Source organism: Acomys minous, assembly GCF_964271855.1.
Source record: "Acomys minous genome assembly, chromosome: 3".
Classification (NCBI taxonomy): Eukaryota; Metazoa; Chordata; class Mammalia; order Rodentia; family Muridae; genus Acomys; species Acomys minous.
The window spans coordinates 91,722,072-91,749,148 of NC_140485.1; the positions used below are offsets into that span (position 1 = coordinate 91,722,072).

The window sequence follows — 27,077 nt, forward strand, 5'->3', positions numbered from 1 at the left end:
CTGGGTTTGGTTTCCATCACCCACATGGTGACTTAAATCACCTGTTACTCCAGTTCCATGGGATCCAATGCCTTCCTCAGTCCTCTGTGGGTTCCAGGTACAAATGAGTTATACATACATATATTCACATACTGAAGGCAAAGCAGTCACATACATAAAATAAATATTAAAAAATAAAAACATATAATAAAATATATAATACCACTACATGCAAATAGCTGATAATACTTTTATTAATTTTAAAATGAAAAAATGTTCTAAAATGAAAATTATACATAGTCCTATGATCTAGAGATAACCACTATTGATTTTTTGTTCATTTACTTATGGTCACACAAATGTGATGTATACGCACATATGGAGTCTCCATTAGATTAAGTTTGGAGCAGCCTTTCTTGACATTTGTCATACAGTGTTTTCTTGTTTAGGTAAAAATTGTTCAGAGTACTAGAGAGATGGACAGCTCAACAGTTGAGAACATTGGCTGCTCTTCCAGAGGAACTGGATTTGATTCCCAGCATTCATATGGTAGCTCATAGCCATCTGTTACATACTTTGGGGGAGGGGTTGGTTTTTTTTTTTTGAGACAAGGTTTTTCTGTCTAGCCCTTTCTGCCCTGGAACTTGTTCTATAGACCAAGCTATCCTCAAACTCAGAAATCCCCCTGCCTCTGTCTCCTGAGTGCTGGGATTAAAAGTGTACACCACCATCGCCTGGCCATACTTTTCTTTTTTAATATTTTTATTTATGTGTATGAGTGTTTTCCTTGCAGTGTGTATATGTACCTTGTTTGTGCCTGGCACCCTCAGAGAACAGAAGAGGGCACTGCATTCCCCTGGAGCTGGAGTTAGATGGTTTGTGATGTGCGTGCCCTGCAAGAGCACCAGTGCTCTTAACCCCTGAGCTAGCTGGCACACATGTGGGTAAAACATAAATAAAATTTAAATGAATTGTTCAGAAATGCCACTTGATGAATGTGCGCTTATTTGAAGGCTGAGCACAGGAAGGGGAATCTCAGACAGAAGAAATTGCATAAAAAGACCAGAGCCAGGTTAAACAGTTCACACAGGTAGGCCGCAAGTGAGGAGATTGCTGGACTCCCGACAGCTCACTGGAGGGCAGCTGATGTGACCAGGAGCCTGAGGAAGTCTGACCCACCCAGCACCCCCTTCATTAGCTCCCTGGGAGTGCTACCCAGCTGCTATTGGAAGAGAGGACCAAAGAGGAAACTGCTCTGAGCAGAGGAAAAGGGAATTCAGGGAGGCCAGAAGATAGCATTTGAAAGACAGTGACAGAAGAAGGCTTCTAAGGGAAGGAAGCGCCCAAAATCTTCATAGAGATTCTTTAAAAAAAAAAAAAAAAAGTTACTGCATCTTTGTAGGGAGGGGGTGTGCCATGATACCCACCACAGGACAACTTGCAGGTTTTTTCCTTGCAGTATTTTCTCTCCTTCCAACATGTAGAGCCTGGGGTTCAAACTCAGGTTTGGCAGCAAGCAAGTACCTTTACCCACCAAGCTGTTTCCCATATATAGGTTTTGGGGGGTTTTTTTGTTTTTTTTTTTTTTTTTTAAGCCACTTAACGAATCTTAAGACTTAGTAAAAGGACTTGACATCTACACAGATGGCTCACTTGTCAGGAACACTTTCAGAGGACTCTGGTTTCCAGCACCCAGGTGAGGTGGCTCACACCGTCTGTACTCTAGCGCCAAGGGGTGTGATGTTCTCTTCTGGCCTCTGTGCGCATGCAAACACAAACACACACACACACACACACACACACACACACACACACACACACGAGATAATACAGCTTCTAAAACCTAAACCTAGAATGTGTGAAAATAATCCAACAGGTGAGTTAGCAGGCTAGAAACCGGAGATTAGTACATCAGAAGATGGGTCAGTAGGGTGCATCCAGATGCTACGAAAAAGTGAGTGGTACAGGCAGTACACGTGAAGCCACAGAGCAGAAGCCTGGCAAAGCACACTTGTGCTTATTTGAAATAGGGGTAAAGAGAAAAACAAATACAGTGTAGTCGCTAGAAAACACAAGCATTTAGAGTTCAAGATTGGAGCTGCAGAGATGGCTCAGCGGCTAAGAGCACTGGCTGCTCTTTTTTTTTTTTAAGTATTCATTTATTTTTATTTGTTTAATATATTTTATTAATTTATTCATACTACATCTCAATTGTTATCCCATCCCTTGTATCCTCCCATTCCTCCCTCCTTCCTACTTTCCCCTTACTCCCCTCCCCTATGACTGTGATTGAGGGGGAGAACCTCCCCCTTGGCTGCTCTTTAAGAGGATCCAAGTTCAATTCCCAGCACCCACATGATGGCTCACACCAGCTGTGTCCCCAGGCCTTCTTCTGGCCTGGCTTTTTTGTTCACTTTTATTTCATGATGGGGAAAATACACGAAAGAGAACTAATACGGAAACGGTAAGTTGCTGCACCAGATGTTTCCTTAACAGATTTTGCTTCCTGCTTGTTGCTGGACTGTCAGCTACGAGCTCACTGGGCCTGTGCTCTTTGCTCTTCTTCACTATGGATGTCTTGTCCAGTCTTCATTGTACATTGGAACTCAAGTGACTCTAAGAACAAAAACAAGAGACCGAGTGAGGGAGAAGAACCCTTTGTTTCCTTTCCTTGCGTGTCATCTCAGAACATTGTGCCTGCCTCCTTAGGATGACCTAGCCGGCATGTGAAGGCAAGAGGGTACGGGCTCAGGAGGAGCTGGGGATGATGTGGCCAGTTACCTGGAAGAAAGGTGGAGATGAGACGGTCCTCACCTTTGGCTTATTAAGTAGCTGGCCTGGACCTGGGAGCTGATGCTGCTCCTGTAGTTCGTGTCTGTGATACAGGAGGACGGGAAGCCTGAGTCCTTCGAACACAGAGCACTGTGTTTACACTGTCTGCTTCTCTACGCCTCTACTGCACTGTAGAAACTGTCAGACACAAAACACACTCTCCCGTGTCCAGCCCTAACAGAGAAATCAAAGAAGCCAGGCCTATTTTTGAAGGGTAAAAGCACTTCAAGCATACATGCAAGTTCCTTAGAGCCTCCATCCAGTCCCCTGCCTCACCCCAGAACAAAGCAAACAACCACCCTACGAGCCACATTCACATCCTTGGAGATCCTATTCCTCAGACTCACACAATAGCCCGTGAAGCTTTTCTTGAGGGAGTATGGGGAAGGTGACTTAATCACACCACACAGAATAGTATATCTGAATGCGGTTCACTCACTCACGGTCTCTGGTACTTAGACAGCAGTAAGAAGTTCAGCTACGCTATCGCTTAGTAAGGGTGACTAGAGGGAACAATGTTTATTTTATTTTATTAATTTATTTATATTACATCTCAATTGTTAGTCCATCCCTTGTATCCTCCCATTCCTCCCTCCCTCCTGCTTCCCCCCTACTCCCCTCCCCTATGTCTGTGACTGAGGGGGATCTCCTCCCCCTGTATATGCTCATAGGGTATCAAGTCTCTTCTTGATGACCTGTTATCCTTCCTCTGAGTGCCACCAGGCCTCCTCATCAAGGGGATATGGTCAGAAATGGGGCTCCAGAATTTGTATGAAAGTCAGACCTCCCTCTTCACTCAACGGTGGAGAATATCCTGTCCATTGGGTAGGTCTGGGTAGGGTTTCGAAGTTTACTGCCTATATTTTCCTTGGCTGGTGCCATAGTTTGAGCAGGACCCCAGGACCCAGATCCGCCCATCATTCACCCAGAAGCAAAAAGAGACAAAATGGTATATACTCACTTATATCGAGACACTAGCCCAAGGGGTATGTCCCATGAAAGACTTTACTTACCAGGAAAGTGGGTCAGAGGGGAGGACATCCTATTGGGACTTTAGGTGAGAGAAGCATGGGAGAATAGCAAAGTAAAAGGATCCAGAGGGTCCTGGAAACCTACAAGAGGGAACAATTTTAGACTGTATATTTCAGGCCAGTGAGATGGCGTGGTGGATGAAGATACTTGATGCCAAATTTGATGTCCTCTGTACCCTCAGCGTCACATGGTGGAAAGAGCTGACTCAGGTTGTCTCTGACCTCCACATGTGGACAGTTGCACTCCCAGAAAACAAAATAAATATAATTTTATGCAAATTAATTTAAAATAAAATATTATTGGTTTCACTTAAGTGCTGCGTGTTGAGGAGACATGACTAACTTTAAACATCTTTTTCTGTCTTTCCCTCCAATGCTCCCTCCCATGCTGTACCACAGTAGTTCCAGCAGAGGGCGCACTTCCCACACTCTGGAGTGATTCTTTTTACCACCTTGGCTACAATTTGAACATCTAAGTATTTCATATTACTAATAAACCTACATGTGAAATTTTCTAATTGTTATCTGGAAAGGTTTGGTTCTAGAACCCCAGAAAATTCGAATATCTACATAAAACAGGAAAAAAAAAAAACCAAGAACTGCAGTCCCTCACATAATCAGCACTAGCTTACTTATAATGTCCAACACAAAGCAAAGGCTGTATAAAAAGTTGTTACAAGGTGCCTTAGGGTCTGAGGAAATGTGGAAAAGCCTTCACATGTTCAGTAGAGAAATAATAATTCCTTCCATTAAAAAAAAAAAACATTTTTTGAAACAGGGTCTTACTATGTAGCTCTGCTTGGTCCAGGAACTCACCATGTAGACTTGATTGGCCTGTAACTCAAGAGTTCTGCCTGCCCCTGCCTCCCGGAGTATTAGGATTAAGTGAATGTGAAACCACATCCAGCCTCAAATATTTTTGATTCAGGATTGGCTGGCTGACTTCCTGGACAAGGTGCATGTGAACCCTTGACAGCACAGGGTGGCAAGCCAGCGTATATAGAACGTCACAGGGAACGTCACAAGGCAGCTGGATATTTAGCTGCCTACTGTGAGGACCTCAGTGGAGGGGAAAAGCAGGCACAGCAGACAGCAGGTGGCTAATGTGCCCTGGCTGAGGCTTAGGGTAGAAATAGCTGAAGTAGGGAGGGCCTTGATGTCTGTGGTTAAAAACATTAGCATTTGGCAAAAGGTAGGAAAGACAGCTTGAGGCTAAAAGCACTGACTGCTTCTCAAAGGTCCTGGGTTCAATCCCCAACACCCACATGGTGGTTTAAAACAGTCTAACTCCAGTCCCAGAGGCTCTGACAATGCTCTGATGATCTCTTCTGACCTCTGCAGGCAACAGGTGTACATACGGTATACAAACATACGTGCGCTGAAACACCCAAACACTATTAGCTTCGTTTCTGCAGGTAAAGAGACCCAACAGAACAGGTTTTATTTCAGTATGCACATTTTCTGATTACTTTGATGCCAGGACTTGCAGGGTTGACTGGCCTGACTGGGATGACAAGGAAGAACAGACACACAGACATGTGGACAGAGGAGCTGGGGTAGAGAGGCCATGTGTTCTGATGGAGACACAACAGCAGCAAGATAGAAGCTCAGCTTGTTTCTTTTATACATCTAAGGGAGGGGTTACTGTATTTAGCTGAATGAGGCTGGGTTAGCTAATCTTCACAGGTGTCCAGAGGGGAACAAGGTCAGGTTGCAGTCACCCAGAAGGAAGCTGTGTGGTTGACAGTTTCTATGTGCAACAGTCAATCCTTTGTAAACACTTGTACTTGGACAAGAGAAAAGCTCTGCAAATTTCCACGGGCCTGAAGCATTGGGCTGTGTGAGTGTCAACAGGACACATTCACATGGTACTTAACCTGCTCCTCACACATAGACACCAACTGTAAATTATGAACCTAGAGTTGTTCTAATATAGGAGATGCCAGAAGTGGAGAATTAAGGTATATTTATTATTTCATTAAAAAAAATCATCTGGGGCCCTGTTCTGTCCTTTGTGGGCACCAGGCATGCACACAGTACACAGACATGCAGAAACACACTCATACACACAAAATAAACTTTTACAGATCCTTGGAGGCACAGTGGAATAAAGTGGACCTCGCAGTCCCCAGGAAGCTGCAAGGGCCCCTGGCTGTTTAAAGAAACCCCTGAATCGCTGGACCTTTTAGAACTAGAGGGTTGTGAGCCTCTGTCCCAGAAGGGGGACTCCAAAGGTTTGGGGGTTGTGTGCAGTGAACTCCACATTGCTTTGCAGCATTCTCTTACATTGGCCAAACAGAGTCAAGACAGCAGAGCCTGGGTCACTTAAATAAAACAAAACCAACCCAGCAGCACTACTCTGCGGGCTGCTCAGCAGAGTGGCTCCCTCAGCCTCTGCAGTTACCTTGCCCAACTTCTGCTCCTGGGATGGAGTTAAGACTAAGCCCTAAGTGCAAGAGGCATCAAGCAGGAAAATACACACGTTTTTCTAAGTAAACGTTTATTTGATCAAATGACAATGTCTGAAGTGAATTTGAACTATAACATTATACCCAGCGAACGGTATCAGTGTAAACGGCACCTGAAAAGTTTCCTATAATGTATCTGCATAAAGCATTCATGAAACTCGTCATCTTAAAACTGGCTTGCAAGCTTGACAGAAAGCCTATAAATAGCACTTAGAATCGGTTCCCTTAAATTAGACCATGTACACTATGTCATCATACCCGAGGTGCTCCGAGGGGCTCTGATGATCACAGCATGGCTGCTGCCAGTGACAGTGCTGTCCTATGCATAGCAGAAGCAGAACTGAAGCGTGAGTGCATGTCCTCTCACCTCCCACAGAGCTGGCAACCCCTGGAGACCTAGCGACAGCAAAGGAGGCTGGGAGCCAGGGAGGGAACCGGGAAAGGGAACAGACATAGCAGGGTCAAAGGTTTCTGTTTCAGTTGTAGAAATGACCAAACAAATGAAAAGTCAGCCTTTAGGAGTCACACCCTGGGGGTCTGTAGGGAGATGTGCACTGAGCCCTAAAAGCAGGGAAGCACTTTCTAGCGTGGGAGCTTTCCTGGAAACCATGCTTCGGCCTGGGTGTGCTGGGGGCACGGGAGTATGCAGGTCACGTCAGCTTTTCCTAAAGATTTTTCCAGCAGCCAGGTGCTTCTGTGGTTAGGACCTCAATGGGAGAAGGAAGCAGAAACTAATGGCTCTAAGTTAAAAAGAACAACCTACCAACCAACCAACCCCACAAAACTCCAAATCTTCAGAAGCCTGGGGGGAAAGACAGACCCTAAAGCAGCGCAGCAGGGTGACAGGGAGAAATAGAGTTCAGAAAGCACTAATAGGGTATTATAGCACCCATCGTGACTACTGTGAGATAGATAAATATAGATGCAGATCTGTATTATATCTGTGCTGTCTTATAAATATAAATGTTCTGAGAGCTCTCAAAATATCCTAAATGACAAGGACATTTTCATATAGACATTATACCCTAGGGGCATACAATGACTGGACGGTGCATTTACACATATACCGGGGATACTGATAGAAATCTTTCTGCAGAACATTTTCTAAACCTTGGTCTCAGAGCTAACTGAATGCTAAAAGCAAAGGAAGCATCTTACCGGAGCCTGGCACAAACATCCTTTAGTCTGTTAAGTTACGCTTTGTACAAAAATACGCTTGCTCATGTGTGTGAATGAATCTAGAGTTGTCCGAGGACCTCACCCTTGGAACTCTCTTCTGTTTTCTTCTCTGCTCCTTTGCAGTCAAGTCAAGGTGGGAGGGCTGTTCAATAGCCTGTGGCTCCTGTTCTCCGAGGCTCTTTGTCTCCCTTGGAGATATGTCTTTAGAAATAGTTTCAAGTTTCTTGCTCCCACTAAGTGGCTGGCTTCTCTGAAGATTCCTCACCACAAGATTAGGATCTTCGTTATCAGTGACACTGATACACACGCCTTTCCGTGGTAAGAGGGAAGGATTCTAAATTAGCCACTCTTTAACTATGTGCTTTCCCAGCACCACAAATACCTCAACTCTATCCAGGCAGGTCAGCAGAGATGACCTTTTCTACTATCTGGGATTGACAATGGAGTCACCACACATGAAGACTGGTCACCTTGGAATCTTATATTCCTGCCTTCTCAGCTGGTGTCACTGTCAGACAGACTTTGTAAATCAGCCTTCTGTGTGGGTGAGTAGTTCCGTAGAAACTGAGACCCACCCTATCACGTCTTCTGTGGGCTAATGGACCAAGTGTCCCCCTGGCTGACAGCTACAGCCTTCAGGCCAGGCCTAAGTCATCACTCTTTTCATTTTTGCAAAACTGAGAGACTTGTTCAGTGAACCCACTCAGCCTAGTTCACCCCCAAAGACGACTCACTCAGAGCTTTTCTTAGCTCCTGAGCATGACAGGGGGCTTGCCCAAGTTGGTTTGAGAAGATGAAACAATGAACAGTCATGACTACTAGAGCCAGCTGGTGGCCTCAGCTGAGCGGCCTGCGTGCCAAGTGATTTTGGCAAAACCAAGTATATCACCCATCACTAAAAAAACATGACTAGCAGGAAAGAAAGATCCATGCCACGGCCCTCACAACAATACCCAGCTTGGATGCCTCTGGCCTCAGGGGAAGCCTCTGCCCATGGGTGTGCCTCTTGAGTACAGCTCTGGAACCAGCTGGCCCTTAAATATTGTTGTTTTGAGACAAAGTCTCTCTAGGTGACCCCAGGTTGCCCTCAAACATCCAGTCCTCCTGCCTCAGCCTCCCAAGGGCTGACGTGACAGGTGTGAACCATCATGGTTGGCTCAGTCTATCTCCTTCTAGACGAGCAACTGGGATCCCAGAAACAGACAGGGGGCAAAGCTCATTTTCAGCGAGGCACCACTGGTACTGGTACATGCTCAGTCCTTCTTCCTTTGCTTCCCCTAATGTGAGGCCGTTCCCATATCTAAGCGTGTGGCCAACCCGGCTCCAAATGAGAAGGCAGAAACTTGAGCTTAACTGCAAATTGGCACTGAGCTCAGAAATGCGTATACTCAGTGGCACTGCAGGCCCAGGTTTCAGAGTCATTTATAAACCGGCAGGGGACGAGGGTCACTCAGATAAGAACGGTCACTGTCAATCGATTTGCAAACCAAGCAAGGAGGGTGATCTAGTGGGGACACTTCTGGTTTCGGTGCAGGAAACAAAACCAGACACAGCTTTCTCTAAAATCTGTCGTGAAAAAGTCAACTGAACCAAAGGTAAAATTTTTAATGTTATGTCAGCCTCAATTTTCACTTACATCGTTAAAATTATCAAACGAACAACTTGTTCTAAATTACCATGGTAGAGAAAAAAAATACATGTGAGAAAAAGAGCCACAACTTAGAAAAATAAGTGAAAAAGCATTTGTGTCGATAGCTCTAAGGTTAATTAAAAATAATATTAATATATCTACTGCAAAAATACATATCTCAAAACTGAGCAGGGCCTGGTTGTCAGAAGGCTCGGCTAAGTTAGGGAGCTGACCAACAAGACAGGCAGCCCACAGCTTCTGTCCACTGCCCTCCCTCACTTCCCAGAGGGCAGGACTGAAGCAAACCACCCAGAAGTCATGGCAGACGCTGGGACTTCTCTTGCCTATCAGGACAGTTTCCACCTCGATCAGAAGATGCTCTTCAAGGCAGCTGACGGACTGCAAGTGCGCCTGGAGACACGGGTATGAAGACCTCATCGTCATCATCGTCTTCCACCCCTTCCTCTATCGGCTTCATCTTGGCAGAGGCTCGCTGCTGCGGGGACGACATGGCTGTAAAGAAGCACAAATCGTGGACTGCTGAGTGCAGAGCTCGGTCCAGATATGAGGCACCTTCGCATGTCTCCACTCTAGTGGCTAAGTGAGCGACTATGTCAAGAGTGAGAGTCTCAGTTCAGAGGACAGACCTGAGCGGCTCCCGCTGCGTCTGCTCTGGCAGCATGGGCGTCGTGAACATGCGGAAATCATGGGGAATGCGCCGAGGCCCATCTCGGCACACATGCCCCACACTGGTACCCTACACCTGACTCCACCAATGGAAGTCAGAGTTGGGTCTTTCCCTCCACACACAGCTCCTAAGGGACCCAACTCAGGCTGGCCTTGGAAAGTTGTTTGAACTCATATTTCCCTAAGGAACAAGTTCTGGTCCCACACTGCAGACTCTGACAGAAACTGTCCTATAAGTACATTTTCTGCCACCACGAGTTTACCTCCTTCCTGGACCAAAGTGTGGGAGTGAGGAGAGATGTGGAAGAGCAGAGTGTCAGGTGGGACGAATACAACCCTGGGCTTTTGCTATTTGACCAAAGAGACAGTTCCTACGCCCATTTATCTACCCCAGAGCTCACGATGCTGCATCCTGCCTAGCATGACCCCACGCCTGAGGAGGGACAGCATGCCGCCTAAAATCACGTAAGATTTTGACTCTATTTATTGTGTGTGTGTGCTTGTGGCACAGTATGTGTGTGGAAGTCAGAGTTGGGTCTTTCCCTCCACACACAGCTCCTAAGGGACCCGACTCAGGCTGGCAGGGTTGGAGAAAGTGCTTTTTACCTTTGTCCCTAAAAGTTCGTTTGTTTTTTTGTTTTTGTTTTTTTTATAAAGTGCACCTTTAAGATGTGTGGCCAACTATTCACATAACAACATAAGCCCGAATTCCCCTCTTCCAATCACTTGGCCTTCAAGGCCAAGAGTCTCCACCTGCCCCACCCTCCCCTGCACCTGTCCACTCCTTTGTGCCTACCCATGGGGTTGGTGGCAATCAGTCAGCTACTGCTGGACTGTGTCGGGGAAGGACTCAACTCTCCAAATACTTGGTGGACTTTAGATGTGAAACAGACTGGCCAAACTGAAATGACACAGGTCACTGCTGATGTGAGCCACACAGCGAGACTGGCCAGCACTGGGCATGCATGCCTGCAGCTATCAAGGAAGAGCAGGACGGCAGGTATGCCTCAGGCTGCTCCTGAGAGGAAGGCAGTGCTGGTGAGAGCAAGATGCTTTAGTTCTTAGCCACAACGAGCAGCTCTGAAAGTGATAAAGGCAGCACTGACAGCGGCCAAAACCAGAGCAGCTCAGGAAACATCTCCCACTGTGCTGCCCCCTAGTGATATGACTGGGTAGGACACTTCACTTCTTGCCTGCTTCCCCCTTCTATGAAATAGGACCTTGAGGACAGCGCTTACCTGGCAAATTCTTAGGAGGCGTATGCAATTTCTGAGTTCTTGGATCAGTATGGGAAATAGACTGATCACCTTGTTAATGTTTGTGAGAACAGTAATCAATACAACCTCTGGAGGTCAGTGCTCTGGATGAAAATGAGTATCAAAATCCATCACCGCCTCAACCGGAAATGGGGCTTGTGCTCAAACAGCAGTTTGTGATTCTGAGTATCAACTGCCTTGAGAGTAGCAAGACTGCCTTTGCCATGGCTTCCATCACTGGCTCCAGTGATGACTGAATCTCATAAAATATTAATTCAGGTCAGGAATCTGCAATCTCATAAAGCCCTGAGGACGGCATGCCTCAGAGCATTAAAGCCAATCAATAGTACACAGCACACAGACCCGGCTGGACATCCAGCTCGCTCTGACAGAAAAGTGGGGCTAATTGATCTGTAGCTTCCAAGCCCATTTATCAAGCCAGGGATGGGTAGTCTATGGTCTGTGAGGCTGGACTCTCCCCTGGAGCCCAAATGGGATGAGTTTCTCAACTATTTAACCCAGTCTCTCTTGTTATCTTTTCAGAAGGGAAAAAAACAAAAACAAAAACATGTAACTTCCAGTATTCCAGTGTAACTGGAAATGGTCAAGGACAACCTTCCAAGAACTTTCAGCTCTTCTGGGAAAGAGTTTTAGTCTGTTCCCATAATATCTTCCTAGGGAAAACAGTTGTGGTATTTACTGTGTAGCATTAACAGGTTAAGGAACTGGAACCTACAACCTTTAGATGACACACAGGTGGGTCCAATGGGAGCCTATGCTCCTACACTCACTGCTTTCCACGTGCACCTGTCCTTGTCCCTCTCTTGTTGCTGTTGTACCTGGAATGGCCCCTCCCTCCTTCCCTCCCTCCCTCCCTCCTTAGCCACCCAGTCTGTGTACCCACACCCTCGTGTGCTCCTCCATAATTTCTTCTACCACCTTCATCTCAGTTCTGCATCACAATGTGTGGTGATGTGCACCTCTCCCTTACTGGAAAACAAGCACCTTGAGGGTTGTACTCACCACGACCTCTCCCCTTCGGCCTACCGTGCACACACAGTCAGGACAGGCTGTTTAGAATAGTTAAATGCGTGGTGACTTTAAAACCCCTCCCATCAAGCACGACACAAAAACCATCAGAAACTAAGGCTAAGGCCATGGGAAGCACACACGGTCACCACACAGAATCCCAGGAGAGGCCAACCCCAGTGGTTGGGTACCACCAGCCGTCCTGTGCTAGCGGGATCTCCCTGAGACGAAGGGACTCTATCTCATCCCTCATCATGCATAGATTTGAACTCTGAGAGCGTTTAAGTCTCTAGGTTTGACCACTACCTAATAGGCCTCTGTTGCAACCTTTGTTAGGCATTCACTGCAGGGTTACCCTCACTGCAGGGTGCACTCAGTACCCCACTTTCACTGCTTAGTGTACTCAGGACCCCACCCTCACTGCTGGGTGCACTCAGGACCACACCCTCACTACAGTGTGCACTCAGGACCACCCCATCACTGCTGGTTGCACTCAGGACCCCACCCTCACTACTGAGTGCACACAGGACCACACCCTCACTGCTGTGTGTACTCTGGACTCCACCCTCACTGCTTAGTGCACTCATGACCACTGCCTCACTGCTGGGTGACTCAGGACTCCACCCTTGCCTCTTAGTGCAATCAAGACTCCACCCTTGCTGCTTAATGCACTCCGGACTCCACCCTCACTGCTTAGTGCACTCAGGACCCCACTCTCACTGCTGGGTGCACTCAGGACCCCAATCTCACTACTGAGTGTACTCAGGACTCCACCCTCACTGCTGGGTACACTCAGGACCACACCCTCTCTGCTTAGTGGACTCAGGACCCCAGACTCACTACTTAGTGCATTCTTGACCCCTGCCTCACTGCTGGGTGACTCAGGACTCCAACCTTGCTCATTAGTGCAATCAGGACCCCACTCTCACTGCTGGGTGTACTCAGGACCCCAATCTCACTATGAGGTGTACTCAGGACCCCACCCTCACTGCTTAATGCACTCAGTACCCCACCCTCACTGCTGGGTGCACTCAGGACCTCACCCTCACTGCTAAGTGCACTAAGGACCCCACCCTCACTGCTTAATGCACTCAGTACCCCACCCGCACTGCTGGGTGCACTTCAGGACCCCACCCTCATTCATAGGTGCACTCAGGGCCCCATCCTCACTGCAGGGAGGGCTTTGGACCCCACCCTCACTACAGGGTGCACACAGGACCACACCTTCACTACAGGGTGCACATAGGACCCCATTCTTACTGCTTAGTGCACTCAGGACTCCACCCTCACTGCTTGGTGTACTCTGGACCCCACCCTCACTACAGGTGCACTCAGCACCCCACCCTCACTGCTTAGTGACCTCAGGATCCCACCCTCATTGCTTAGTGCACACAAGACCCCACCCTCACTGATGGGTGCTGCTGAGCATATGACAAAGAACTCTGTCACTAAGGGAAATATCAGTAGGAAGGTTTAACAGCACCATCAATTGCTAACTCCTTCCCATCCCCTCAGACAAGAGCAAGTGGCAGGGAGGTGTTAGATGCTGGCTTTTATCATGAAGCACTAAGAGCTGGGCACGGCCATGCCTCTGGGACTCCAGAACCTGGGAAGCTGAGGCAGCACAGTGGTGAGTGCAGGTCAGCCTGAAAGCCATGGTGAGGATCAGATCATCCCCCCACCCAGTCCCACCCCACACAGTAGGAGAAGAACTAAAGGTGGAGATGCAGTCTGACTGATGTATACCACGGGTGCTCAGACCATTCTTCAGAGCAATGCGACATCACCACACCTTCACGTCTCCTTTATCCCTACTGACAGGTTCACTGTGTGCACAAAACAGAGACTATTTGGTAGGTCTGCCCTGTGAGTTTCATGGCTGACTTCGGGAGCTTCACACAGCTCGGTCCTCTAGCAGTGCTACTTTCATGTGTCTCCACCACGGCAGAAAGACACAGTGAGGAATGAACCAGTCACCGCCCCTAGCAACCGCCCAGTCACTGCCCCTAGCAACCGCCCAGTCACCTCTTGGCTGCCTGGCTAGGAATCAAAGCCACACAGAGTACCCACCTTTGGCAACCATCTCTGCCCGGGGTTCCCGTGCCACTGAGGCTCAAAGGGGATGTCACAGTTGGCAGTTTGACAGGGTCGCCTGTCCTAAGAATCTACCACTGCCAACACTTGCAAAGAAGGCTGGCTTTGAAGAGTGGGAAGGACTCTCGGACCCACTGGGCCATGTTAGAGGGGACTCCCACCCACTACCACAGGGCTGTACACTATTCCCCTGCCCCTTACATCTAAAACCATGCTGGAGTATGAGCACAAAGTCGTTTCTTAACATACCAGAAGTTGGGCTGGAATATGCTCTTCCTACCAGCTTGCCCAGTTTGCCATTAATTTTACACACTGAGGCATCCCTGGGCATTTCCCCAGGAGACCCACCTGCCTCACACACGTGTGAAAGCTTCAGAGGCTGAGGAAGAAATGGGGCACGTCGTTGCTCAGGTGCCTTTTCCTATTATCTACATCCTTGGAAGACATTACACGGAGGTTCATGACATCTCGGCAAATAATCTTCTGTAGCCATAAAACTTCTAGAAAACTGATTCTTGCATTTAAAAAATTTAAGTAACATTCACAGTTGGGAGACAGAAGAGGTTAACTATGAATTATGGTCAGGAGGGAGGGAAGAATGGGAGGATACAAGGGATTGGATAACTGTTGAGATGTAACAAGAATAAATTAATAAAACATTTTAAAAAAAATAAATAAATCCCATCTCCTCATAACGGAGAGCATAAAAAAAAAAAGATTCAGATCAGCCAGGGCTACCTAGTAAGACCCTGTCTCAGAAAGAAAAAGGATGAATAATTAAGGAATAAAACTCAATAGACACATTTTAAAAAATTACTATAATTCTTATATATTTTAAATTACATTCTAATTTGATGGTCTATGGCTACTAGTTAGCAGTTTATTATAAAAGAAATAGTCTCCAACTGAACTGCCCCCAGGCAGGGCATAAAATTGCCAGATAGTTACACAAAAAGCCACCTTCACATGACAAAGAATCCCTGTCCACAGAATTCCACACCGTTCCCCATAAACACTCAATCCATGGAGAAGGCACAGACAGAGGGACGCCCTTTATTCTGCCTAGACCCTAGGTTCACAGGTGCTCAAGTGACGGGAGAGAACTGTCGCCATGGGTTGTACTCCTAAGCACAGAAGGAAACGGACAGCAAATGTGGAGGAATGAGGCTCCACAGCAGTGGGCACCTCCAAGTGTACCAGACATCACAGAGTGACAGCAACACCTGCCTGTCAACGGGGATCAGTGCACACTGTGAGCTGCCAATGGGTCCTTGCAGGTCCTTGCCTGCTCTGAAAATAAAGACAGAGTGTGGGTGTAGGCTGGGTCCTGCACAGACCCTTTTCTGTCATCCTGAAGTCTTGAGTTAGAACCGCAGGGGCCTTTTATCGCATGGACCAGAAGGATCAGACGTGGCAGTTAGAACTGACGCACCGCAGAGGGAAAAGTCAGCGAGGGAAATTCCAGAACTCTGTGCCTCTTAAGCTCACTTCTATTTCAGTGTACTTATAATTACACCAGGCCCCGAGGGCCATTCCTAGGGGTCCAGAGTAAACAGATGATTAGCTGTTCTTGGAGTCTGAATGAAGGTCATGCCTGCTGCCTGGGATAAGGGAGTGGGCTCATGTCTGAGCGTCGAGGAGGCGGTGTTCTGCAATCGGAAGTCTGTCCGGGACTCCGCTTGGCTTGAGGAGCACAGTCTTGTAAGGCATGACACTTTTGTCATCTACCTGACATCTCTTAGGTCATTCCCTTTCGTGTGTTAACTCTCAAGACGTTTTCTTCATGGTTTTCCAAGTCTTATTACCCTTAGCCATCTGGCCAACTGCATTAGCAAGTAAAGTAATTAAAAGCTTTGCAAGGATTAGGACTTTAATTAGATTGTACAATTTTTGATGAATGGTGATGAGGAAGAACTTAAAGGCTTTTTTTTTTTTGCAAGAAAGAATTATCACTCATTTCCTGCTTCTGTTTATTTATAGACACAGCTTCCCTTTCATTCCCCTCCCCCCACTTTCCCTTACCTCTTCTGTTCCCCCTTCCTTTCTTCCCTTCCCTCTTAGGCTGGGGATCAAAGCCAGGGTCTGATGTTAGGCAAGCTCTCCTAGCACTGAGGCACAGGCCCCGCTATATACAAGTTTTCTTGATTGAGGAGTCTGAATTGAAGTGTTCTGAACAACAACAGTGGAAGGTGGCCATTTTTCCTTTGAATGATTCCACGCCAACACTGGGGAACTAAAGCCAAGGATACAAGATGAGGAAACGTAGCCAGGACTGAACAGGGTAGTGGCTCTCGGGGAAAAGCTTCCCCTGGGGTCCTTCTCAGGCCAGCTCGATGGGTGGTCAAGTCCTCGGCCACATGACACCTGGGTAAGCAGCAGGAATCCACTAGCCCCCTTCTGCCCATGAGGAGGAGACCACAGACCAGTCCAGGAGGACAGACAAGGGGGCGTTTCAGGATAACAGTCCTGCCCTGGCTCTGGGAGCCACCTGTCCTAGGGGAGGCGAGAGACTGAGAAGAGCAGGGACAATAAGATGAAAGACAGGGGACAGGAAAGACAGAATTGCCACCAAAAAAAAGGCATAGTTCTCAGCCAGAGACTTCGAGAAGCAGGAAATAGTGTCCCCAGAAAAGGCAGAATGATGGCAAGACAGTGGAGAGTCAGTGTGCAATGTTCCCTCCTACAACCACCCTGGCAGGAGGAAGAGATTCTCAGGGGACACCTGTGCCCTTCCCTTTGGCTAACAAACCATAGAGACAATGGACCCTGAGAAATTGGGATTGTCCCAGATGTCTCAAGCTGTGGCCCAGCTAGCCAGGAGAAAGAGATTTCATGCATCCCACAGTTTGTCAGACCATCCGGCGGGAGAAGCCAGGGCCAAGAAGATGGGGATGCCACTGCACACTGCCATGGGGATGCCACTGCACACTGCCATGGGGATGCCACTGCACACTGCCATGGGGATGCCACTGCACACTGCCATGGGGATGCCACTGCACACTGCCATGGGGATGCCACTGCACACTGCCATGGGGATGCCACTGCACACTGCCATGGGGATGCCACTGCACACTGCCATGGGCTGAGAGCTGTGCACACCTCCTGCCAGGACCCCAAAGGTGGCCCTAAGGGGTATGTGTCCCCCTCAGTGTGGCCACAGTGCAGAGACTGCCTTCCTCAGCCTTTCAGTTTGAACTGTCTCGAAGTGGCCTCTGACGGCAGAGACCCGAGCCCAGCTCCTTAGGACTTCCAGGCTCAGGCTCTGACTGACCCTGACACCCCTGCAAATGCTCTCAGGGAAAGCAAGGTAGCACAATGGCTTCAGAGTAAGTACCCAGTGAACTGCAGCGTGGCAGGGGCAGTGGGGCAGGATGGGTGAGTTTTTACACTACTATACAGTAGAGTAACTATAGTTAACTGTGCACTGACTAGTTCCCAGTAGCCAGAAGAGGGGATTCGCAAGTTCTTAGCACAAACACTAGATAAATACTTAACCCAGTGCTCTCAACCTTCCTCACGCTGAGACCATTTCACACAGGTCTTCATGCTGTGGGGACTGGCAACCTGCTACATCATAGCTGTAATTGTGCCGCTGCTGTGAATTGTAGTGTAACTAACCCAATATGCAGGGTATCTGATAGGCGATGCCCAAAGGGATCGAGCGAGACACACACACACACACACACACACACACACACACACACACACACACACACACACACACACGTTGTAATGCCAATGCTTGAGAGGCAGAGGTGTAAAGCCCTCTCTCCCAGCCAGCCTGGGAACGTGACCCAGACAAGCTTGAGAAAATGACCCAGAGAGAATTGAAGGCCAGCTTAGCTTCAGTTTCTGAGATCAAGGTGGCCAACCGAGATAAACAATTTCAACTAAGGTAAACAATTACCATCTGGAAATTCTCTGAAAACTCCCCAACACCCCTCCCTACAATGGCCAATAACATTTAGACAAGCACCCCTAGCGACCACCAGAGCCAATCCTAACATAGGGCACGCAGCCCCTCCTAACCTTTGCGGTTTTAGCCTTTAAAAATGGTCTGTAACAGTGACTGGGGTGCCTCCCTCCCTCCCAAGTGAGTGCTGAGGCCCCCTGATGCGGGTCAGCAATAAACCTTGTGCTTTTACATCAACACTGTGGTCTTCAAGTGGTCTCTCACGATGACCCCCTACTACCCGAGTGGACTCTAGGGTCCAACATTGTGGGGGCTCGCTGGAATCTGGGGGTCTCCTTGAGTCCACACCGACCCACTTGTTGCAAGGTTTCAATGGCCCGGGCTCCACCAACTCCACTGACTTCTGAGACCATGAGTTACTTTCCCTTTGCCTTTTGTTTGTACTCTCTGCGGGAGTTCCGAGAGCTCCTGTGGGCTCTCCTTTTGTCTGTGCTCCGCTCTGTCTGTGTGAGCTCTTGCGAGCTCTTTGTTTGTTTGTTTCCTTTTCTGGTCCTCGAGCCACTTTCAGTGCCTCTGTAGCGTGCATCTGTATTTCTGTATTGAGAGGAGAAAAGGGGCAGACGTGCCCAGACCTTTCTCCCCTTCACCCTGGAGGACGCTCCAATGGTTGTCTGGAGGAGGGCCGGATAATAGCATCGGTCTCCTCAATCTGAATCTGAACGGCAGAGAAGTTCTGCCATCTGATCTGATTTCTGTTCTGTGGCGCTGATATTTTGGTTTTATTTCTCTGTTTGTCTCTGTCTTGTCTCTCTCTGTCTTCTTTTCTCGACCATACTGACATGGGACAAACTGTGACGACCCCCCTTGACTCTGACTCTTTAAGGATGTTCGAGCTCGTGCACATAGGTTTTCTGTGCCTCAGAGTGGCCAACCTTTAATGTGGGGTGGCCTAGAGACAGGACATTTAACCTTACTATTATCCTGCAGGTTAAAGATGTTGTTTGTAGACCTGGGTCCCATGGCCACCCGGATCAGGTCCCATATATAATCACGTGAAAATCCCTGGTCCGAGACCCACCACAGTGGCTCAAGTCTTTCCTCCTGGGCCCCCTGCCAACTTCTCTCATCCGAGTTGCAGTTTCTGAGGCTCCTGAAACACCCGAAAAACACCCAGGAGTTCACCCAAAGCCCGTGCTGCCTAACAACGAACAACAAGATCTTCTACTACTAGACCTGCCTCCTCCACCTTACCCTACGCCTTTGAGTTCTCCCTCTGACCCTAACCCCTCTCTCCCTACCCCATCTACCCACATGCCCTCTCCAGCCCCTTCAGCTCCTTCTCTTACACCTTCCTCCCAACCCTCCTCAGATTCCTCCCTGCCCCCTCCAGGCCAGGAAACCTCATTGTTTCCTCTTCGTATTATCAGTGGTGACATCCATTACTGGCCATTCTCCGCATCAGATTTATATAATTGAAAGACCCACAATCCTTCCTTTTCACAAGACACCCAGGCTCTACAACAGCTTTTACAGGTTCTCCTCACCATGGAGGAAAAACAGAGAGTCCTCCCAGAAGCAAGGAAAAATGTGCCCGGGCCGAACGGAGCACCCACCCAGCTCCCTAACGAGATAGATAAAGCGTTTCCCTTAAACACGCCCAGATTGAGATTGTGAGATGGCTACAGGTAGGGAAAGTCTCCGTATCTATCGCCAGACTCTGTTGACAGGTCTCAAGGGAGCTGGAAAGCGCCTCACCAATTTGGCCAAGGTAGGAACTATTACTCAGGAAAAGAAAGAAAGCCCTGCTGCCTTTATGGAAAGGTTGCTGGAAGGGTTCCATATGTATACTCCGTTTAACCCTGAGGCTCCAGAACATAAGGCAACAGTGGCCATGTCTTTTATAGATCAGTCAGCTCCGGATATAAAAGGGAAGCTACAGCAACCAGACATATGGATTACAGGATGTGGTCAGAGGGACAGAGAAGGTGTATATAACAAGAGAGAAACCCCAGGGGAGGAGGGGAAGCTAGCAAGGGAACAGGAGGAACGAGAGGATCGCAGGGATCAAAGCAAGATAAACATTTGAGTAGGGTCTTGGCCGCTGTAGTGACAGAACCTACTAAATATAAAGGACAGGAACGGGGGGGAGGGGGGGGGAGAATGAAGGCGGCCCCGTGTGGATAAGGATCAGTGTGCTTACTGCAAAGAACGTGCACACTGGTTAAAAGACTGCCCTAAGCGTCCCAAAGATCAGAAAAAAACTGTCCCGGTCCTGGCCTTGGGTGAAAACAGTGACTAGGCAAGTCGGGGCTCTGAAGCCCCCCCCCCAGCCCAGGCTAACCCTCACCGTTGGGGACAACGCACCACTTTCCTGGTAGATACAGGTACTCAGCATTCCGTGCTAACCCAGCCATTGGGACCAATGTCTTCAAAGACATCCTGGGTACGAGGAACAACTGGTGGCAAACCACACCAATGGACCAACAAACGGACTGTTAACCTTGGTACAGATGACCTCTTACTTGCTGCCTCCACCCAGGAGGTAACAAGGGCTATCGGGCCTCAGCTAAAAAGACAAAACTCTGCAGACAAGAGCGACTCTCAACCCAGCTACCTTGTTGCCAGCCCCAGACCAGGCACAAGAGACTCCGCATGACTGTCACCAGGTGATGACAGAGACACATGGTACACAAAAAGTCCTATCCCAGAGGCTGGTCATACTTGGTATACTGATGACAGCAGCTTCCTGGATTCAGGTACCAGAAGGGCTGGGGCAGCTGTGACAGATGGACAGAAAGTCATCTGGGCACAGGCCCTTCCTCAAGGGACCTCGGCCCAAAGGGCAGAACTTGTCACCCTAACCAAGGCATTAAAACTTTCCAAAGACAAGAAAGCTAATATTTACACTGATAGCCGATATGTATTTGCCACTGCTCATGTCCATAAAAGTATTTATGAACAAAGAAGACTTCTGACCTCGGAGGGCAAGGAGATTAAAAATAAGCCTGAAATTAAAGCTCTCCTCAAAGCCCTATTTCTGCCAAAACAAGTGGCCATCATACACTGTCCAAGACACCAGAAAAAACAAAATCCTGTTGCCGGGGCAACCAGCAGGTGGATCAGGTGACAAAACAAATAGCCAAGTCAGGACTCTTGGTGTTGTCCATCGGGGCTAAAAAACCCCCTCAGCCTGAGGCTTATAATTACTCCTCTGAGGACCAGGCCAAGGCCCAAGCCCTAGGAGCTATATTTGACCCAGTTTCCAAAAATTAGACAAAAAATGGTAAAACTGTCCTGCCAGCCCTCGATGCAGCTGCCATGGTCCAACAAATACATACCTGGACCCACCTAAGATAAAAAAAAGCTTCGACAGATCCTAGATAAGACACAATTCATCATCCCTAGAGCTGCTGCTCTGGTTAATAAAACTGTAACTACTTGTCAGGCTTGTCAACAAGTCAATGTTGACAAAAACCAAGTCCCAGAAGGGACCAGGGTCCATAGAGACAGACCAGGTAAAGCCTCCAGCTGTGGGTTATCGATACTTATTAGTTTTTATAGACACTTTTTCAAGATAGATAAAAGCTTTCCCCGCCCGGGGAGAAACAGCACAAACAGTGGCCAAGGCCATCCTGAAAGATACCTTTCCTCGGTTTAGACTTCCCAAGGTAATCGGGTCAGATAACGGGCTGGCCTTCATCTCCCAGGTAAGTCAGGGACTAGCTTGGGGACTAATTAAAATTTGCATTGTGCTTACAGACCCCAAAGTTCAGGACAGGTAAAAAATAAATAAATAAATCGGACTCTAAAAGAGACCTTGACTAAATTGACCATTGAGACTGGCTTAAAAGATTAGAGACGCCTCCTGCCCTTTACTCTATTCAGAGCCAGAAACACTCCCTCACGCTTTAACCTGACCCCCTATAAAATCCTGTATGGGGGGCCACCCCCTTTGTCTACTATGCTTAATTCTTATCAACCTTCTGCTTCCAAAACTGACTTACAGGCCCGCCTTAAAGGACTCCAGGCGGTTCAAGCCCAAGTTTGGGCCCCACTGGCCAAACTTTACAAACCTGGCCACTCTCAGACACCGAGACATCCCTTCCACATTGGTGACTCTGCCTACATCTGTCGACACCCGTCTCAAGGACTCAAACCTCACTGAAAGGGGCCCTACACCGTCCTGCTCACCACACCCACCGCTCTCAAGGTTGACAAAATAGCCGCCTGGGTTCACGACTCTCACTCCAAAGCTGCCCCAGCAACTCTTGACTCTGCTCCAGAGACACCACGATGCAGCTCCATCGCTCCAAAGATCCACTCAAGATAAGACTTACCTGATTACGGGATTGACTATAAGTATTCTGCTTCTCACCCTTGTACCCTGTTTTGGCTATAACTCAGGCCCTGATCCTAACTCAACAGTACCAAGCCCTCAAAAATGGGGACATGCCTTAAGATTAAGGCCAGTTAAAAAACCTCAATGGGGGGATTGTAAGGCCCTCTCTCTCAGCCAGCCTGGAAACGTGACCCAGACAAGCTTGAGAAAATGACCCAGAGAGAATTGAAGGCCAGCTTAGCTTCAGTTTCTGAGATCAAGATGGCCAACCAAGATAAACAATTTCAACTAAGGTAAACAATTACCATCTGGAAACTCCCCAACACCCCTGCCTGCAATAGCCAATAACATTTAGACAAGCACCCCTAGCGACCACCAGAGCCAATCCTAACATAGGGCTCGCAGCCCCTCCTAACCTTTGCGGTTTTAGCCTTTAAAAATGGTCTGTAACAGTGACTGGGGTGCCTCCCTCCCTCCCGAGTGAGTGCTGAGGCCCCCTGACGTGCGTCAGCAATAAACCTTGTGCTTTTACACCAACACTGTGGTCCTCGAGTGGTCTCTCGTGACGACCCCCTACCACCCGAGTGGACTCTAGGGTCCAACAGAGGCAGGAGATCAAGAGGTCAGTTTCATCTACATAAGGTGTTTGAGGCCAGGATGGGCCGTGGGAGACCCTGTCTCAGAAATCAAAAACAAAAACAAAAAACCCAAACCCATCACCACCAACCAAAACAAACAACCCCCAAACTACCCCAAATGTTTTAAAGTTTGTGGGATACATACAAAAGGAAAATAACACATTTGTACTTAATATTGGGACCAGTGGCCTTTAAGATGCCATGACGCAAATTCAACAGTAACAAGTGGAGGAAGAACTTCCCAGCTGGTTCTGAATGAGGCCTAATATCAATGCTGCGAAGCAAAGCAGGGTAACTCTAGCTGTAGTTATCAAAGAGAATGTACAACCGCCGTGGGACTTTCAGAGAGACTAGAAATGTGATACCCTATGAGCATATACAGGGGGAGGAAGTCCCCCTCAGTCACAGTCATAGGGGAGGGGAGTAAGGGGAAAATGGGAGGGAGGGAGGAATGGGAGGATACAAGGGAGGGGATAACCATTGAGATGTAATATGACTAAATTAAGAAAAGAAAAGAAAAAGAAAACCGTGAAGGTCTGAAAGGAGAGACTAGGAAAGGTTGCTGTGTCAGCTACCTTTCTCACTGTTCTGGGGAAAAAAAATCACAACAACAGCAAAACCAGGAGAGAAGCGCTTACTTTGGCTCCTGGGTAAGAGGGGCCAGTCCGTTGTGGTGCAGGGGGAGGCACAGGGGCAGGGGCATGGCTGCTGGTCACACTGCTTCCCAAGTCAGGAAGCACAAAGAAGAAAGAACAGGACTGAACTACTGAGGCCCAGGGCTCACCTCCAAAGACACACTTCCTCCAGTGAGTTCTACAACCTTCCAAGGCTGAGCACCAGCTGGGGACCACGTGTTCAGACACATGGACCCCCGGAAGGCACTCCATATTCAAACTACAAAAGGGAGAAACAAATTACGGAGCACTTTCAACAACTGCTTCTTGGGGGAAGAATTAAATAAGACTCAGAAATGACTCAGCAGCTAGGCACACTGGGTGTTCCTCTAGAGGACTTGGGTTCAATTCCCAGCACCCACAAGGCAGCTCACAACTGTCTGTAATTCCTGTTCCAGGGAAGCCACGGCACCACACACACATACACAATACACACATATATGCATAAATCAGTTAAAATAAATAAATAAGGAGAGATCAACTTTTATCATAAGATTTCCTGCTTTGCTATACAATATTTCTGGAAATTCTCTGAAAACTCCCCAACACCCCTCCTGTTAGGGTCCTGTTTTATGCCTCAGGCTGCCTCTATCTTCCTATCCTTCAGCCTCTGCCTCTCTCCTCTTCTGGGGTTACAGGAAAGCACCCTGGCATCTGGTTGCTGTAAAAGTACTTTTATTCTCCTGGCTCAACTCTTGTCTGGGAGACTTATTGCTTCCTTCTGCTAACCTAGGCCTAGTCCTAGAAGCTTCTAGCCTCCATACAATCTAACCTAGGCCTAGAATGTTTTCAGCCTCTGAGACTTACTTGTCACCCTAACTTGTTCTTTCTGAGCTCTGGGCTGGCTGGTTCAACTCAGCTGTTCTGGCTCAAACTCTTCTCCCAGCTGACTTATTTAATCTAGCTTCTCTCTTGGCCCAGAATTTCTCTGCTTGGCTTCAAACTAACTCAGCAATCTGTTCGATCCTTCCGGCTTCTTCTCATTTTCTGGCTCGTTCCATCTTCACCTGAGTTCTCTCTCTGCAACCCATCTCTCTATTACTGGTAAAACTGCCTCCTCTCTCTCTTTTAACGGCCTCTTAAGTAGCTTCCCTTTCTTCTCTCTTCTCCTGAGAGTTGGGTGTACCCTAATCTGTCAAATCTTCTCTGATTCATCACCTTTTCTGCCACTCAATTAGATATCATTTTCAAATATGAGTGTTTCCTTCTATAAACTAACTTTACCTTCGTTTGGTATTAAAGTCATGCATTACCACACCTGGATCTAAGATTTTCTTCACCTGATATTTGCTCTGTACCAGGTTGGCCTAGAACTCAGATCTGTTTGCCTCTGTCTCCTGGATTAGAGGCATGTTTGTATTCCAGCCGGACCACACAGACTTAGAAGTTCTTTGGATATGATTTCTTGTCAGATCAGCCATATTATGAGTTAACATTCCTCCACAGGTTGCATTAAACTTTTTTTATTTAATTAAACGGAATCAGAGAGTACGCTTTTAAAATGTACATGGTTATGTGGGTGTGCTGTTTGTTAGGTGCATCATGTATATACATGTGTGTGTGCGCACGCACATATAATACACATGTGTGAAGGTGAGGGATTAAACTCTGGGTGTCCTCCTTGAACAAGCATGCCGATGTGGAAGGGGAAAATTTCATGGGATAGACAATTAGACAAAGAACTACAGGCAAAAAGGGAATGCTGAGAGGGCAAGAACTAGTCTTCCATGGGGCTGAGCCCACTAATGGGCCAGCCAATGCCAAATGGTCCGGGTTGAAATCACATGCATGCAAGCAACACTAAGCGAATAAGGATGTGTGTGTGTGTGTGTGTGTGTGTGTGTGTGTGTGTGTGTGTGTGTGTGTGTGTATAATTAAATATAAAGAGACCATGAAGTGGGCTGGGCACAGAAGAAACTGGAGGGAGGAAAGGGAAGGGAGAAATGATGCAATTATACTTTAATTGCAATCATAGTAACTCTTTATTATAGGGACTGGAGAGATGGCTCAGTGGTTAAGAGCACTGGCTGCTCTTCCAGAGGACCTGGGTTCAATTCCTAGAACCCGGATGACAGCTAAACACCATCCGTAATTTCATTTTCAAGGGATCTGATGCCCTCTTCTGGCTTCTGAGGGCACTGCACACATATAGTAACATATATGCAGGTGAAATATCCATACACATAAAATAAAAATTTTATGTCCTTCAAAAAACCCACTGGGTATCTTCTTCCATCACTTCATATTATTTTTAATTTTTAGAAGCTGTTTTTCTTGTGTGTGTGTGTGTGTGTGTGTGTGTGTGTGTGTGTGTGTGTGTGTGTACACATTTATGGAGGCAAGGGAAGGGCACTGGGCATCCTCTTCTCCCACTCTTCACTGTTACTTCTTTGAGGCAGTGCTTCTCCTTAACCTGGAGCTTTTGTTTCAGCCAGACTGGCAGTCTACAGATAGAATTCCCCCAGTTCTACCCATCCTATCCTTTTGAGACAGACTCAGCTGTCTAGCCTGACTGGCCAGCAAGTCTAGGAGTCTGCCTGTGACTGCCCCGCAGCTCTGGGTGACTGATGCTTGGTCCCAATGTTGAGGTCCAAACTCAGGTCCTCATGCCTGCACAGTCGACACTCTGCCAACTGAAACATCTCCCCATCGCTCTTAAACATCTTCATCAAAAAGCTTAAATCTGTGTGAAACCCTATTACTGTCATCCTAGAAGCTGAGAGGCTATTGTGTGGGGATAACAGCCAGCACAGGATTGAAGGGGAAGGACACGGGTCAGGGGACCATACCGCAACCCCTGCTGGCTGAGGATCTAGCGGAAGAGGTAAATACCACGTGACTCCATCTTACAGGAACAACAAACTCTGTTTCAAAGGGTGCTGTTTAAGGATTAAACAACAAAGGATAAAACAAGTACGGCCAAGCTATGGCAGCCGTCGCAGCAAGTTAGAGGCCCCCAAGTACGTTTACTCTAAACTGCTAAGGTGACTGTAGGATAAGAAGCAACACAAGACCCTATAACACATTCAGTCACCTGACCACAGCCAGGTGACCTAACCTCCCAAGCCACACCTTCCTCATGCACAAAACTGGGGCTGCTCCTCTGCACCCACCCATCAGCTCCCCCTCCAGGCCCCTCCTGCTTTTCAAACCTGCTCTCTCTGTACCATGTGCAATGACCTGTTTACAAGTCTGTGGCTGTTCACAGCGGGCACGGGGACAACTTGAGTTGAGCAGATGACCTCATGAGGCCAGCCTTGAAGCTGAACCTGTTTCCCTGGCTTCTGTATCCTTCCAGGTAATAGCATCATCTGCTATCTAAGAGAAG

General features: G+C 47.8%; 1 protein-coding gene across 2 annotated transcripts in view; it reads right to left on the reverse strand.

Moving 5' to 3' along the window:
• Positions 1 to 9,079: 9,079 nt before the first annotated feature.
• Positions 9,080 to 27,077, reverse strand: part of POPDC1 (popeye domain cAMP effector 1) — a 40,821-nt gene continuing 22,823 nt past the window's right edge. For both annotated transcript variants that reach the window (XM_084777091.1, XM_084777092.1), the window contains exon 8: positions 9,080 to 9,632. In XM_084777091.1, coding sequence (XP_084633217.1) covers positions 9,502 to 9,632 — 131 coding nt within the window. In that variant the 3' untranslated portion in view covers positions 9,080 to 9,501. The remainder of the gene's footprint in view (positions 9,633 to 27,077) is intronic.